General features: G+C 40.6%; 1 protein-coding gene across 2 annotated transcripts in view; it reads left to right on the top strand.

Annotated features, from left to right (window-relative positions):
• The first annotated feature begins 1,792 nt into the window (after window positions 1-1,792).
• Window positions 1,793-13,035, top strand: part of CLRN1 (clarin 1) — a 44,678-nt gene continuing 33,435 nt past the window's right edge. For both annotated transcript variants that reach the window (XM_040234873.1, XM_040234865.1), the window contains exon 1: window positions 1,793-2,397. In XM_040234873.1, coding sequence (XP_040090807.1) covers window positions 2,145-2,397 — 253 coding nt within the window. In that variant the 5' untranslated portion in view covers window positions 1,793-2,144. The remainder of the gene's footprint in view (window positions 2,398-13,035) is intronic.

Below are 13,035 nucleotides of genomic sequence, written 5' to 3'. Positions count from 1 at the left end.
ATTATGTTGTAAACCTAATTTTGAGCACCTCTTTGGAATCTTGTGTGTGCCCTGTCCTGTGACCATGGTTTATGTGCCTACATCCTTCCCTGCAAGGACACTGGCATTCTTGAATTGGTTCTATGCCTAGCTGTCAATCTTCAACAAAACAGCCTCTGGCAACTACTAAAAATGGGTAGCTATGCCAAGTAGTTCAAAGTTCCCCGCAAAGTTCTATTAACCTAGTCTCTAGGTGTAGAATCTTCACTGATTAATTTCTTCTAAGCTACCATGCTTAAATGTGGATCGAGAGACTAGAAGCTAGCATAAACAGGTGTTTTTGACTAAGTGGGAAAATTCTATCTGCAGATGTCTGTGTTCCCCAAGCACCTCAGATGTATAACAGATGATGGGATACTCTAGCCTGTTACTTCTAGCCCAACCTAATCCAACTGAAGAGCTGCTCATCTCTTCCAGAACAAAGGCTGGATTTGAATCCAGCTCCACAACTCTCTTGGGCAAGTTGTCTGCTGATTCTGAGCCTCAGTTTCCTTATCTATGAAATGGGCATATCATCGTGACCTTCTTCCTTATCACTTTATGTGGTAATCATGAGAATTAGGTAATTTAGGTAAGACACTTGGCAAAGTATCAGACATACCAAGTTCTAACTAAAAGTTCACTTTGTAAGTTAGAGCCTAGCACACTAATGTGGCATAAATAGACATTCATTAAACACACACACACACACATAAATGAGTACTGTATCTGTTTGCAGAAAGAGGAATCTCACTGGAAATGCAGAGTTAAAAAGTTGTCACTGAATTCTGAACTTTAGTTTTCAGATCTTGACAATTTAACCAAACTCACTTTGTGACTTAATCTGGATCATCCCTTTGCCTCTTGTCTCCCTGACTGATTACCTCTGCTGGGACCTTTGCTTTTCAGTGATGACTTCTCAGCGCCTTCCATCTGACCACAATCTATTCTTTCCACAATAATGCCTCTGTCTTCTTTCAGATTCTGATATTTCTCAGATCCAGAACTATACTCCCTTGGCATTATCCCAAAGCAGTTAACTTTTTAAAAGAAAACATTTAGAAATCTAGATATTTGCATCTGCATCTCCATATTTCTGTGTGCCAGGAAAAAATAATGAATCAAATTCTTCATCAACACACTGGTTCTAAATCATTGATCTGGGAGAAAAGGAGTTAGGAGTCCCAGTGATCAGTCTATGGTGCTTTAGATCCATGCAGAAACCAATTCAGTCCAATACTTTATCCTGCTACAATGAACATTTTTTCAAAATCAATTAATTGCCAGTATATTTGCATGTGTGAAGTGAAGTGAAGTGAAGTAGCTCAGTCGTGTCTGACTCTTTGCGACCCCATGGGCTGTAGCCTACCAGGCTCCTCTGTCCATGGGATTTTCCAGGCAATAGTCCTGGAGTGGATTGCCATTTCCTTCTCCAGAGGATCTTCCCAACCCAGGGTTCGAACCTGGGTCTCCCGCATTGTAGATAGACACTTTACCGTCTGAGCCACCAGGGAATTCCTATTTGCATGTGTACATATATATATATTTATATGTATATATACATACATATGTATAAGAATATATACATATATTCTTCCTACCTCTAATGCAACTCCTCTTCTCCTCCCACCTAAAACAAAAACAAAAATAAAAACACATCAATAAATGAACTTCTCAAGTAGCTGATCATTTACCAAGGGAGCCAAGCCTGTTTCTGAAAGTTTCAACTCACCCAATCAGACAATAAGCAGAGAAAAGGGGAGGCATTTATCAGGTTACACAGAGGACTCCATCTGTTATCTTAGACCTCTGTTACCAAGGGATAGAAGAGCAGATACTTGCAGACACTTTGAAAGAGGTTTATTCTCTAGGTTCTTAGTCGTAAGATTTCAAATTAGAAGCAGAGAAAAGGAGGAAAAAAAACAAGCAAGCATGATGAAGCTGCCTCCACCCTGGGATTCTGACATTTAACCTGGCAAGAGAAGCCATCAGTGGTGAAGTTGCTGTTTCAGTTGGGATCTGTCTGTTCAGCTTCTATAATAAATACAGTCAAAGGGGCAGTCGTTTCTCCTTGGTCACAAAGATCTGAGTTCTGAACTTCACCCTCATAAGAGCCATTTCTCATCATGCCAAGCCAACAGAAGAAAGTCATTTTTTGCATGGCTGGGATGTTAAGCTTCGTGTGTGCCCTCGGAGTTGTGACAGCCCTGGGAACACCTTTGTGGATCAAAGCCACCTTTCTCTGCAAAACTGGGGCTCTGCTCGTCAACGCCTCAGGGCAGGAGCTGGACAAGTTCATGGGCGAGATGCAGTACGGGCTTTTCCATGGAGAGGGCATGAGACAGTGTGGCCTGGGAAAGAGGCCCTTCCGGTTCTCGTGTAAGTAAATATTCCATTTGAATTATTTAATAGTGTAGGCAAGCTCTTCCAAGTGTTGCAAGAAATTATTTTTAAGAACCTTGCCCTGTCTATTGCAGGGCTCGTTGAAGAGGTATGAACAATCTGAAATACATAGATCTCTTCTGAGCAGCTTCTTTCTGGTTTTTATTATTTCATTCTTTCTATTTTTCTTATGACAACTTACAGTTAATGAGTTACCAGGGAATTGAACTTTTGGTAAAGATAAACATTCTTAAATATTAATATTTATGTAAGAAATTATGGGCTATTTTTTTTAAAAGAGGGGAGCTGGGGGAAATAGGAAAGTTGTAAGAGAAGATCTTTGTTTTGTTCTTTAAAAAAGAACTAGTGTCATGAATATGTGTGGCTGAGTCCCTTCGCTGTTCAGCTGAAACTATCACAACATTGTTAATTGGCTATTTCCCAATGCAAAATAAAAAGTGTAAAAGAAAAAAAAAAAAAAACAGTGTCATGAGCTCCTTAACCAACTCTAGCTGTTTTTACTCCTTGCACATAAGTTGGTTTCCTGTCTATACCCCCATTTTCCCTGCTAGGAACTTTACTGTTGATAAATATTTTTTCTTTTTTCCTTATCTAATTTGGATCACCTGACTATAGAAATTTAATTTTTTTTTTTTCTGACTATAGAAATTTAAAATAATGTGCCATGCTACCTGAGAAAGAATTAGATCCTATTTAGGAAAATTTGCCACTGACTGACCTTTGAATTACATGGAGCATAAGAGACAGATTTTCCTATTGCGATATTTGTGAAATGGAAGCGTTACCCATACTATTTACCACCTGTGTGTCTTAAGAAGAGAATTTTTTAAAAATTACCCTGTGAATAGGCCACTCATTAAATGAAAATTAATAAGAAGTCATTTGTTATATCTCTCCCAGCACACATTCAGAAATTATTATTATTTCAAATGGGCTGGTTTGGAACAATCTTATAAAGACACAGCCAGTAAATTACTGCATAAATCAGTCTTCAGGAAAGGAGGTTACCAATTGAGGCATTTAAAATGACTTATTATTTTGCCTGGGTATTTTTTTTTTCCTAGCATAGGTGGAAAGCTAAATTAATTGAATTTATTATTAACATATGCAGTGTCTAATTAAATTTCAGTGCTGGCCTATTTAAATTTCCACAACATTCCTTACCACTTCTTAGCACCATTGGACACCAACTTTCAACTCACATAGGCTATTAAGTGACAGAAATTTGCACAGGGCTCCAGAAAATCCCCAAGAATTAGTCTCCGGCTTTTTAAGAAACCATCATTGACTAGATTGGATGAAGTGGATCCCCACCTTTTTATTGAATGGCTTTATTTCCTTAAGGTAAGGGGGCTGTTAGAGTTGCTTAGCTTCCCAAGGGGTGCGGGGTAAGAACAAAGCAGAATGTCACACGAATTGCAACTGTATTAAAAGACAAAAAAGGAAAAAAAGATGAGTGAAATGATTTAACCGTGAATCATTGGCAAGCTAAAGTGTGAGTAAAGCTTCTCATAAATGAATTTAGACAAAAGCAGAGAGCCTACAGGGGTTTTCAGGAGTCTCTGCATTTTCCACAGTGAAATGAAGATAAACTTTATTCATAGCACAGGATATGTTCCAAAACAATAATATATTTTCTAAATATGTACTTGACAGTAAGCACTATGCATATTTTGTCTCATTTAATCCTCCCAGGGCCACGTTCCTCTGTAGTTCAGTGAAGCAGTTTTTCATGGCTGTGTCCTATGCCAGCTCTGTCTGTAATGAAGTTGTTCTAATTGCGGGTCCCTTTGCTTTCTGTGAAGTTTCAGAGCTGGTGGGGTTTAAACAATACCCCTGGCCTACCTCACACCATTGCATTAGTCCCTGTGATTCTCTGACTGTTTCCCCCAGCCTAATGAAGAAAATTTTGCATTGGACAAATTTAGTTGGAGATTTATTCTGAATAAATTGGACATTGTCAGTGTCTATGTTCTAAATGAGTTTTTGCTTGGTTCTGCTATACGTTTATGTGCATTATTTTTATGTGCAACATATGTGTCACTTTTAAAATCCAGACATACAGTATAACACGGGGATGAAGAATGAACCAGAAAAATAGTTAGGCAATGTTGTCATGTTTACTCCTATTAAATATTCCCCATTGACCACTCTGTCTCTTTTAATTATAGCAAAAATCTCCCCTGTGAGCCTGCACAATTATGCTGGGAAAACTTCTGCCTCGTTTGCTCTGGCTGATTCTCATCCATTTATGGGTCAGCGGTTCATCTTCTCGAGATCACTAGCATTCATACATAGCGCACAATTTCATTCATTATAATGAAGGACTGTTTTCCTTTCAAGGCAGCACAACTGGTCGGCTTAATTTTTCCTGATATGTCACCTGTAAAATTTTAATGATGGTGGTTAAACTTTAAACGTAGCCATCAAGACAAAAAGTATCAGTTTTGAGCTCAGGGTGTGTTGGGTGGGTTTCTGTTTTGGTTTGAAACACTGCAGAGCATTATCAAAATATGATCTTCAAGAATCATATGGCATTAATCATTCCTAGATGTGCTGATCTCTTCATTGCCAAGACAGTTCAATGAGCTGGGGAAAACATATGGGATAATTTTTTTTTTAATCAGAAAAACAAAATTTAACCAATCACAGCATTTCGTAGCTTGCAACTTGAGTCATACTTTTTAAAGCATCTTAATTTGGACCTTATGATTGAAAATTTGTAAAAAGCTTAACAGAGGTTTAGCTTACTTCATATTTTAGAGAAGCAGAGCTTCTTGACCAGTTGAGGCATATGACCCAGATTGCAGAGGGAGCATTGAAACTACTTCTGTGAGCAAGAAGGTGGCTTCTCAAACATATTTTGGGGTAGAATAGTTGGGATTCTGGATTTCTGTGACCATCACTGAGAGTTGGCCCTCTATCCCCGTGGTCTCCTGCTGATCCCAGCTGTTCCAGGTGATCTACTGGTCACCATTCCATATGTTCTGTATCTTTCCCATCACTCTGCCTACACATGGTGGGGCTGCAAACGTCTTTGCCATTCCTCCTTCTGGTAACACTGCCTGTTTCACCCCTCTTCCTTTACTGCCATGTGGAAGCAGGCACAGTGGGGGTAGGAGGGCCGCCTACCTAGTGTCCCTAGTCAGGGAAGACTGTCTGGTGGGAGGGAGGTGGGCAGGGTACACTTGTACTGTCTCACTCAGCCTGCCAGGGCCCCTCTGGCATTGTAGCTTAGGTGCCCTGTTGTGCAGCCTCACTCACCCATTAGAACAGTTCAGCCAGTAGACAGGTTGTTTTCCTCCCACTGAGGAAAAAAAGTGATTAGAAGATAGTAATGTTCTATCTTCACTAATGCTAAGGGGAAAGCCAACTTCTAACGGCCAAATAACTGTTTCCTCCTCTCTCCTTCCCAGACCTTGATGCTCACTCTGTTATTTTTCATCACCTGTATTAAAAGTTCCTGAGAAGCATATTTCTCTGCAAGGAGATCCTGAGCCCTAAGAAGGCAGGGGCTATTCCCTCATACTAGGACTAGTACAATGCATGTCACAAAGGGGTGCTTAATCAGTGTTTGGTAAACTGACACTATCAAGAATAAGCAATGTGGGATGGGGGCAGCACTCTGCCACTCACTGGAGATTGGACTTTAAGCAAATTATGTCACTTCATCGGTTTTCAGCTCTTGCGTCTATCAAATGGGAGGTGAAACTAGGTGAGTTCTAACATTTCTTTCAGTTCAAACACTCTATGATCTGTATAACAAGAGGCTGGCTGTTCTAGACAAGGTCCCTCCAGCTTTAAATTTGCATGACCCTTCTAGTTTCAAATGCTCGCAGCTTCCACTGACAGATGTTAGCCACCATCATTAGAAGTGGCAAGTTTTGTGAGCCTTTGCTCTCTCATGCTTAAAGCACCTAATTTTTGAAGTATTCTGAAATACCTACCATTTATTAGGACCCAGATGAATTTCATTATCAAAGTCAGTGCTGCCTTTTTTTCCCCTGTCATATCCTTTCACTTTTTGTGTAGAAAATTGCAGGTTAAAGAAGGAGAAAGTGAAGAATGGGATGTTTTGGAATTCTAGGGAGAGGGGTTAGTCGGTTCCAAAGAGCAGGAGCAGCCATAAACCCTCAAGGAATTAAGAGAGAATTATTGAGAAAGAGAAAAAGGGAGATCTAAAGGCAAGGAGAGGCTGTCCAACCTCCTTCTATTTTTTCCTCTTCATTTTCCCTAGAAACTCCTCTTCCATCCTCACTGCAAAACTCCTTTTTCCTGAATCTGATTTTATTAACTGGTAATGTCAAGAAATGAAGAATGACTAGTATATTTAAGACTCCAAGGGTGTTCTTTACCCAAAGGCAGAACTTAAGCAGAAATCATCCTCAAATTAGTGAGAAATACAGAAAAGGTGATTTTGAGAAAAGGAACTTCTGGTTCTCCTTGGCTACTCCAGGACAAGAGCATTTATCTCTGCTTCCTTCCTAACAACTACATCCAATATCCTTATTGGAAAAAATAATCCACAAAATCAGCCTTGTTTGACAATTATAGTCTTGCTTATATGTATAAACAGGCTTCCCTGTTGGCTCAGTGGTAAAGAATCCACTGCCAATGCAGAAAACACAGGTTTAATCCCTGGGTCGGGAAGATCTTCTGGAGGAAGAAATGGTAACCCACTCCAGTATTCTTGCCTGGAGAATCCCATTGACAGAGGAGCCTGGTGCTATAGTCCAAGGAGTCACAAAATAGACCCGACTTAGTAACTGAACAACAGCAACAAAATATGTATAAACACACACACACACACACACACCCCTGCCTTCCCTTTAAATTACCCTCCATCCTGACAGCGAGTAATGTCATTGACTGTGCTTTCCTGAGAGAGGAAGTAGAGGTGGATGGGGCTGCTTCTGAAACTGTGTGGCAGGTTCTCAGTGGAACTTAACCCTGGTGTGTGAACTTTATCCGTTGGAGGATGTCTCCTAAATTGTTCTTATAATTTGCTGCTCTGCTTTCTCGTTTATTTTTTTCATCCTTAGAAGAAAGCTTGTTTAAAAAACTGGAGTATAATTGCTTTACCACGTTGTGCTAGTTTATGCTGGACAACAAATTGAATCAGCTATAATTACATATATATTCCTTCCCTCTAGAGTCTCCCTCCCACCCCGGCCCCCATCCTGCTTTCTCTTCTAATCTCTGAGGGTGACTCATCTTCCCCAAGGACTTTCAGGCAATCCAGAAAAAAAAATTACTAGTTTCAGCTGCCCATTTACTGGGTGTCTCACGGGTGCCAGGCATTTTGCATATATGATCTCCAACTTTTAGATGGAGGCGTTATGATCCTGCTTCTCTTGAACAAATAGAAGTGGAAGAAGTGGAAACTCAAGAGACGTCACAAAAATTTCCCAAAGTCACAGTAAGTAGCAGACCTAGGGTTGAAATTCTTGATCTACTCATTCCTTTACCAACTTCTGTCTCCATACATTATGCAAACAGATGAGGAAAATGTAGAAGCAGGACTTAGTTTCACCACCTATTTAAAATACTGTGTTGGGCTGCTGAGGACGTGGAGGAAATGGAAATACTGGGTACTGTTGGTGGGAATGTAAATTGGTAAAACTGTTTTCCACTATGGGAAACAGTATGGAGGTTCCTCAAAAACTTAAAAATAGAATGACCACACAACCTGGCAATTCCACACCTAGATATTTATCCAAAGAAGGCAAAAACACTAATTCAAAAAGATATATGTAAGCCTATGTTCTTAAGCGGCATCATTTAGGATAGCCAAGATATAGAAACTGTGTCCATCAACAGATGAATAGATTTTTTAAAAAGATACATTTTACATATAGAATGGGATATTAGTCATAAAAAAGAATGAAATCTTGCCACATGACAATGTGGATTGACACGGAGGGTGTTATACTTAGTAAAATAAGTCACACAGAGAAAGACAAATACCATGTTTTCAATTATATGTGGGATCTGAAATTAAAAGTGAACAAATAAAATCGAAAAAGGCTCATAGATGCAGAGAACAAACTAGTGGTTATCAGAGGGGAAATGGGTGGTGGAGGCAAAGTAGGCGAAGAGGATTAAGAGTTACCCACTACCAGTAAGATACAACATAGGAAATGTAGTCAATATTTTATAATAACTTTGCATGAAGTATAATCTATAAAAAGATAAAACTACTATGCTATACATTTAAAACTAATATAATATTGTAAGTCGACTTTACTTCAGTTTATTTTAAAGGAAAAAAAACTCACAGATGAAAAACCATTATGTTAGTACTTCACAAGACCTAGTTCCCATATAACCAAGTGATGGTAGTTGGCCTTAAGATTTGAATTCATTCATTGCCTCTTTATTTCACATTTCAGTGGCCCTGATATTTCAGCCCCAGTTTTGACCTTTAGAAAATAAAATAGTTAAGCCAAGCCTGTTTAAGGATCTAGCTTGAGCAGGTCACATGCTTGTGGCTAATCTTTGGGTTTATATAATTATACTACCTTGATGTTGATAGTTAACACTGAAGGCAGAGATACCTGAATTCAGCTGTGGTTAATTCATTTAAAAATCTCTGCCAAGGAAAACCTTTATGGTACAATCTTCAAAGTTAGTTACTTGTGTGAGTACATGTTCTCAGTCGTGTCCGACTCTTTGTGACTCCATGGATTATAGCTCGCCAGGCTCCCCTATCCATGGAATTTTCCGGGCAAAAATACTGGAATGGGTTGACATTTCCTTCTCCAAGGAATCTTCCCGACCCAGGGGTCAAACCCATGCCACCTGGCAAGCCCCACTTAGTTACTTGCACTACAATAATTATTTCATCATGGCAATGATGAAAATGGCAGACTCCTTCCTGAGATGACAAGAACAGGTTTCAAAACAGAAGCAGGAATTAAAAAAAAAAATGCAGGTACATTTGATTCACTACAAAAACTGATATGAGGAGTCAATGGGATAGAATTAGAGTACAAATCAAGATCTATTTTCTCAAAAGATGACAAATAACAGCTCATTTTAATCTCTGAACTGTATTAGGGGTTTCACAAAGCTAAAAGCAGGTAGATTTGAAAAAAAAAAGAACTCATTTAAATGAAACAACATCAGATTTGCCTTTCATCCAGTCATGTAGCTAAACAGCCAGAGTGGCTGTGGTGTGATACCCTTTTATTACAGGTCTGATAGCACTGACTAATAGCTAACAGTACCTGGCAGACTAATTTATGCAGGATTCGTATTTCGCTCCCTCTCAGCATGTTATAACTGTGGCAAAGCCATTCTTGGGAGTTATTACCCCAACATAATCATACCCTGTGGATTCGGAGCAGTTAAATGGGTTCTGTTATCGGAGACACATATGCACCAAAGCATCTGCCGTCCCTCAGCCGCTGTGGGTGATTAAGACTCACTGATGGGGCTGCTTCCCATAGGCTGGAGTCAGATAGGTAGAGTTCAGCTGGGAGAAATTCAGGCGAGGTACTGAGAAAACTGCATTTTAAGTGGTTCTATCATATCATCGAGTCTCTTCCTTTTAAGTGCTGGGGTCATGGGTTTCATTCTCCCTGACCATGAGCCATCAGAAGCCTGGCTCAATACCTGGGTGTGAGATTCGGGGTGATATTAAAGGAGATGAATGCATTGAGTTTATGTCAGGGAATGTCTTTTACTGGATTTTCATAATGACAGGCTGCACACGGGCTGAGGGGAAAAGTCAGATAAAGAGCACTTCTGTAAGAAAAAAGAAATCTTCCCCCTTAGTCCCTTTCAAGAAAATGAATAGCTGAGCACCAAGGGGCCAAATACAACTTCTTTTTGAAACATCCCTTTTATGTGAAGGACAAGTCAAGAAGAAAAACAGGACCTCTGAAGCTACCACCACGGCTTTAATCTAGGAAGAAGAGGTGGCACCATTGCTAACATCATTGTCAGAGGCTGCCTTCATTTTGAGAGCTTCACAGATGGTGTCACCTGCAATTTACATCTGGCCAGATGAAGACAGATAGGGTCGATGAGACCGAAACCATTAGATCAGTGGTCTGTAACCCTGCTGTGCTTTAGAATCACCCAGGGAGTCCTGAAAACTACCGATGCCAAAGCCCCATCCCTGAGCAGCTGGATCAGGATCTCTGGAGGTGAGGCCTGAGCACTGGATAGCTTAGAAGCTCCCGAAGTGAGTCTAATGTGTAGCCAAGGTTGAGAAGTATTATGGCGGATGACAGCCGAGACTGGCAGAATCGGGTGAGGCCGAAGAGTCAGGAGCCCTCTGTGTTAGGGCTGCACGAGGTCACCAGAAGGAGGGCAGGGGAGAAGTCATGTTTAGTATTGTTCCCAAACAGTTGGGAGGTTTTCTGGTCAAGTTCAAGCTGGAATGCTTGCCTTCCATTCCTTTAGCGGGCGTATTTCTAGGAAGGGTCTCGCACTTCATCCACACCCACCTGGGCTCAGAGGGAACAACAGATCTGAATGGTGGGTTTATAGTAAGAAACTGAGCAAGCTTGGCTCCCAGCCTCTGTGGCTTCAAAGGCATTTCGTCTTTCCAAATCGGCCCATCAGTTACAGGAGTCTGCTCTTCTCCTGGCCAGAGTCAGGGTGCCAGGTCTGCCCGGGGGAAGGAGGACTTTCGCTGACAGGCGAGGGCTGACGGGCTGAGGGTGTTGGGAGTGTGAGGCCAACCAATTCAATGGAACTGGGTGGACAATCTAAACCACCTTCTCCAGCACTTTATCAAAATAAAGCTAGTATCTTGGCCTCCATCTCCCTGTCTCCTGAAGACTATCAGGGCCCCTCTTCAGAGAGGTGCAATCAGAAAATGTGCAAGGAATAGCACAAGGGAAATAGAAGAGGGAATGGGGGCAGCAGATCAGTTACTGAGGGGAGTGTGTGACAAGCAGCAAATAAGTGATCAAATCTGAAGTTCTTGGATTATGTACAGCAACAGTCATCTGTCAGGTCAGGGGAAAAAACAAAGCAAAACAAAACAAAAAACCCTGAGCTGCAAGACAGATCATCTGAATGCCATGTAATCTCAGGGCTTCTCTGGGAGGATATTAAGTCCTAATGTACAGATATGGCTCCACTGATGGGCTGGATAACTCCCACCAGTCGCAGAGATCAATCGTGAGACTTGAAAACACCGGTGCTCTCACACTGCACTGGGCTCTTGAATCTCCCACTCTTTTTCCAAAAAATATTTATTTATTGGCTGCACTGAATCTCCGTTGTGGCATATGGGATCCTCGATCTTTGCTGTGGCATTCAGGATCTTTTTTTTTTTTAAGTTTCTACATGTGGGATTTATTTTCTTGACTGGGGATCAAACCCAGCCCCCCTGCATTAGGAGAGCAGAGTCTTAGCTGCTGGACCATGAGGGAAATCTCTCACTCTTGGTGAAAATACAACTCTTCTGCCATTTTCATTATGTTAAAAAAATGCTTAAGTGATTATGTAAAATTTATAGAACTTCCATTTAAATTATCTCGTGTTGTTCAAAAGTTCTGCAACTTATTTCTATTACCATCCACATTTACAGACAAGGAGCTGAAGCATCATGAGCAGTAAATGGCAAAACCAGACTTAATCTCAAACTTGGGCTTCCCTAGTGCCTCAGACGGTAAAGAATCTGCTTGAAATGCAGGAAACCCGGGTTCAATCCCTGGGTTGGGAAGATCCCCTGCAGGAAGGCATGGCAACCCACTCCAATATTCTTGCCTGGAGAATTACATGGACAGAGAGAGGAGCCAGGCGGGCTACAGTCCATGGGGTCGCAAAGAGTCAGACACGACTGAGCAACTAACACTTTCACTTTTCCGATTCCAAAAGCTACTCTTTTCCCAGCCTGTCATCTTTTGATTAATGTCTAACTATTTTTCTCTCTTCCCACCATCTCCCTGCTCTTCTTCCTTTGGTCATGTGTGATATTCTAACCACCTCATACTCTTGATTAGTGCCTAAACATAGGCTTAGACCAGATTTACTGAGTCCTGTTTTAAGAATTGCAGGGTGAAAGATGTAATCAGTAAGAGGTAAACAGAGAACAAGGTTTTGGGATAAAATACAGCAGAAGAACCCAGGAGACAGAAATGAAATAAATTTTAAGGCAACTGAAATGAAAGCCATACATTTAGAGAGATCAAATAAAGCATGGATTAATGGCAAGTAATAAAAGAACATACTTAGCAGTTAGTAAAAACAAACAGCTTTAAAAAAAAATCTTATTACTTTCCAATGATCTATTGAAAACAATGTGACTTCATATGTAAAATACAAATTCTTTGTAAGTTAGAGTAAGTGTTCTCTCACCACCCCCTGAAAAGATCATCGGTGCTTATGTGCTCCAGTGCTCTTCTAGACTCTGAGGACGCAAGGGGAATGAGAGAGTACTTGTTCCTAAACACCCAAGAATCTAGCAGAAGTGTTTTTAAATAACTGACCACTTGTAAGAGCTGTATGTTCAGTTTTCTCAGTCAAGATGGGCGAGGCTATGTTTTAATAATAAAGTCCAAATATTATAGGTTTAAATCAACAAAAGACTTAGAATTCCATGATGGCCTAGGATTCTGGGTCTTCACTGCTGTGGACCAGGTTCAATTTCTG

This window comes from Oryx dammah, unplaced genomic scaffold (assembly GCF_014754425.2).
Source record: "Oryx dammah isolate SB20612 unplaced genomic scaffold, SCBI_Odam_1.1 HiC_scaffold_2, whole genome shotgun sequence".
In the NCBI taxonomy this organism is placed as follows: Eukaryota; Metazoa; Chordata; class Mammalia; order Artiodactyla; family Bovidae; genus Oryx; species Oryx dammah.
This window is presented reverse-complemented; position numbering and strand designations above follow the sequence as displayed.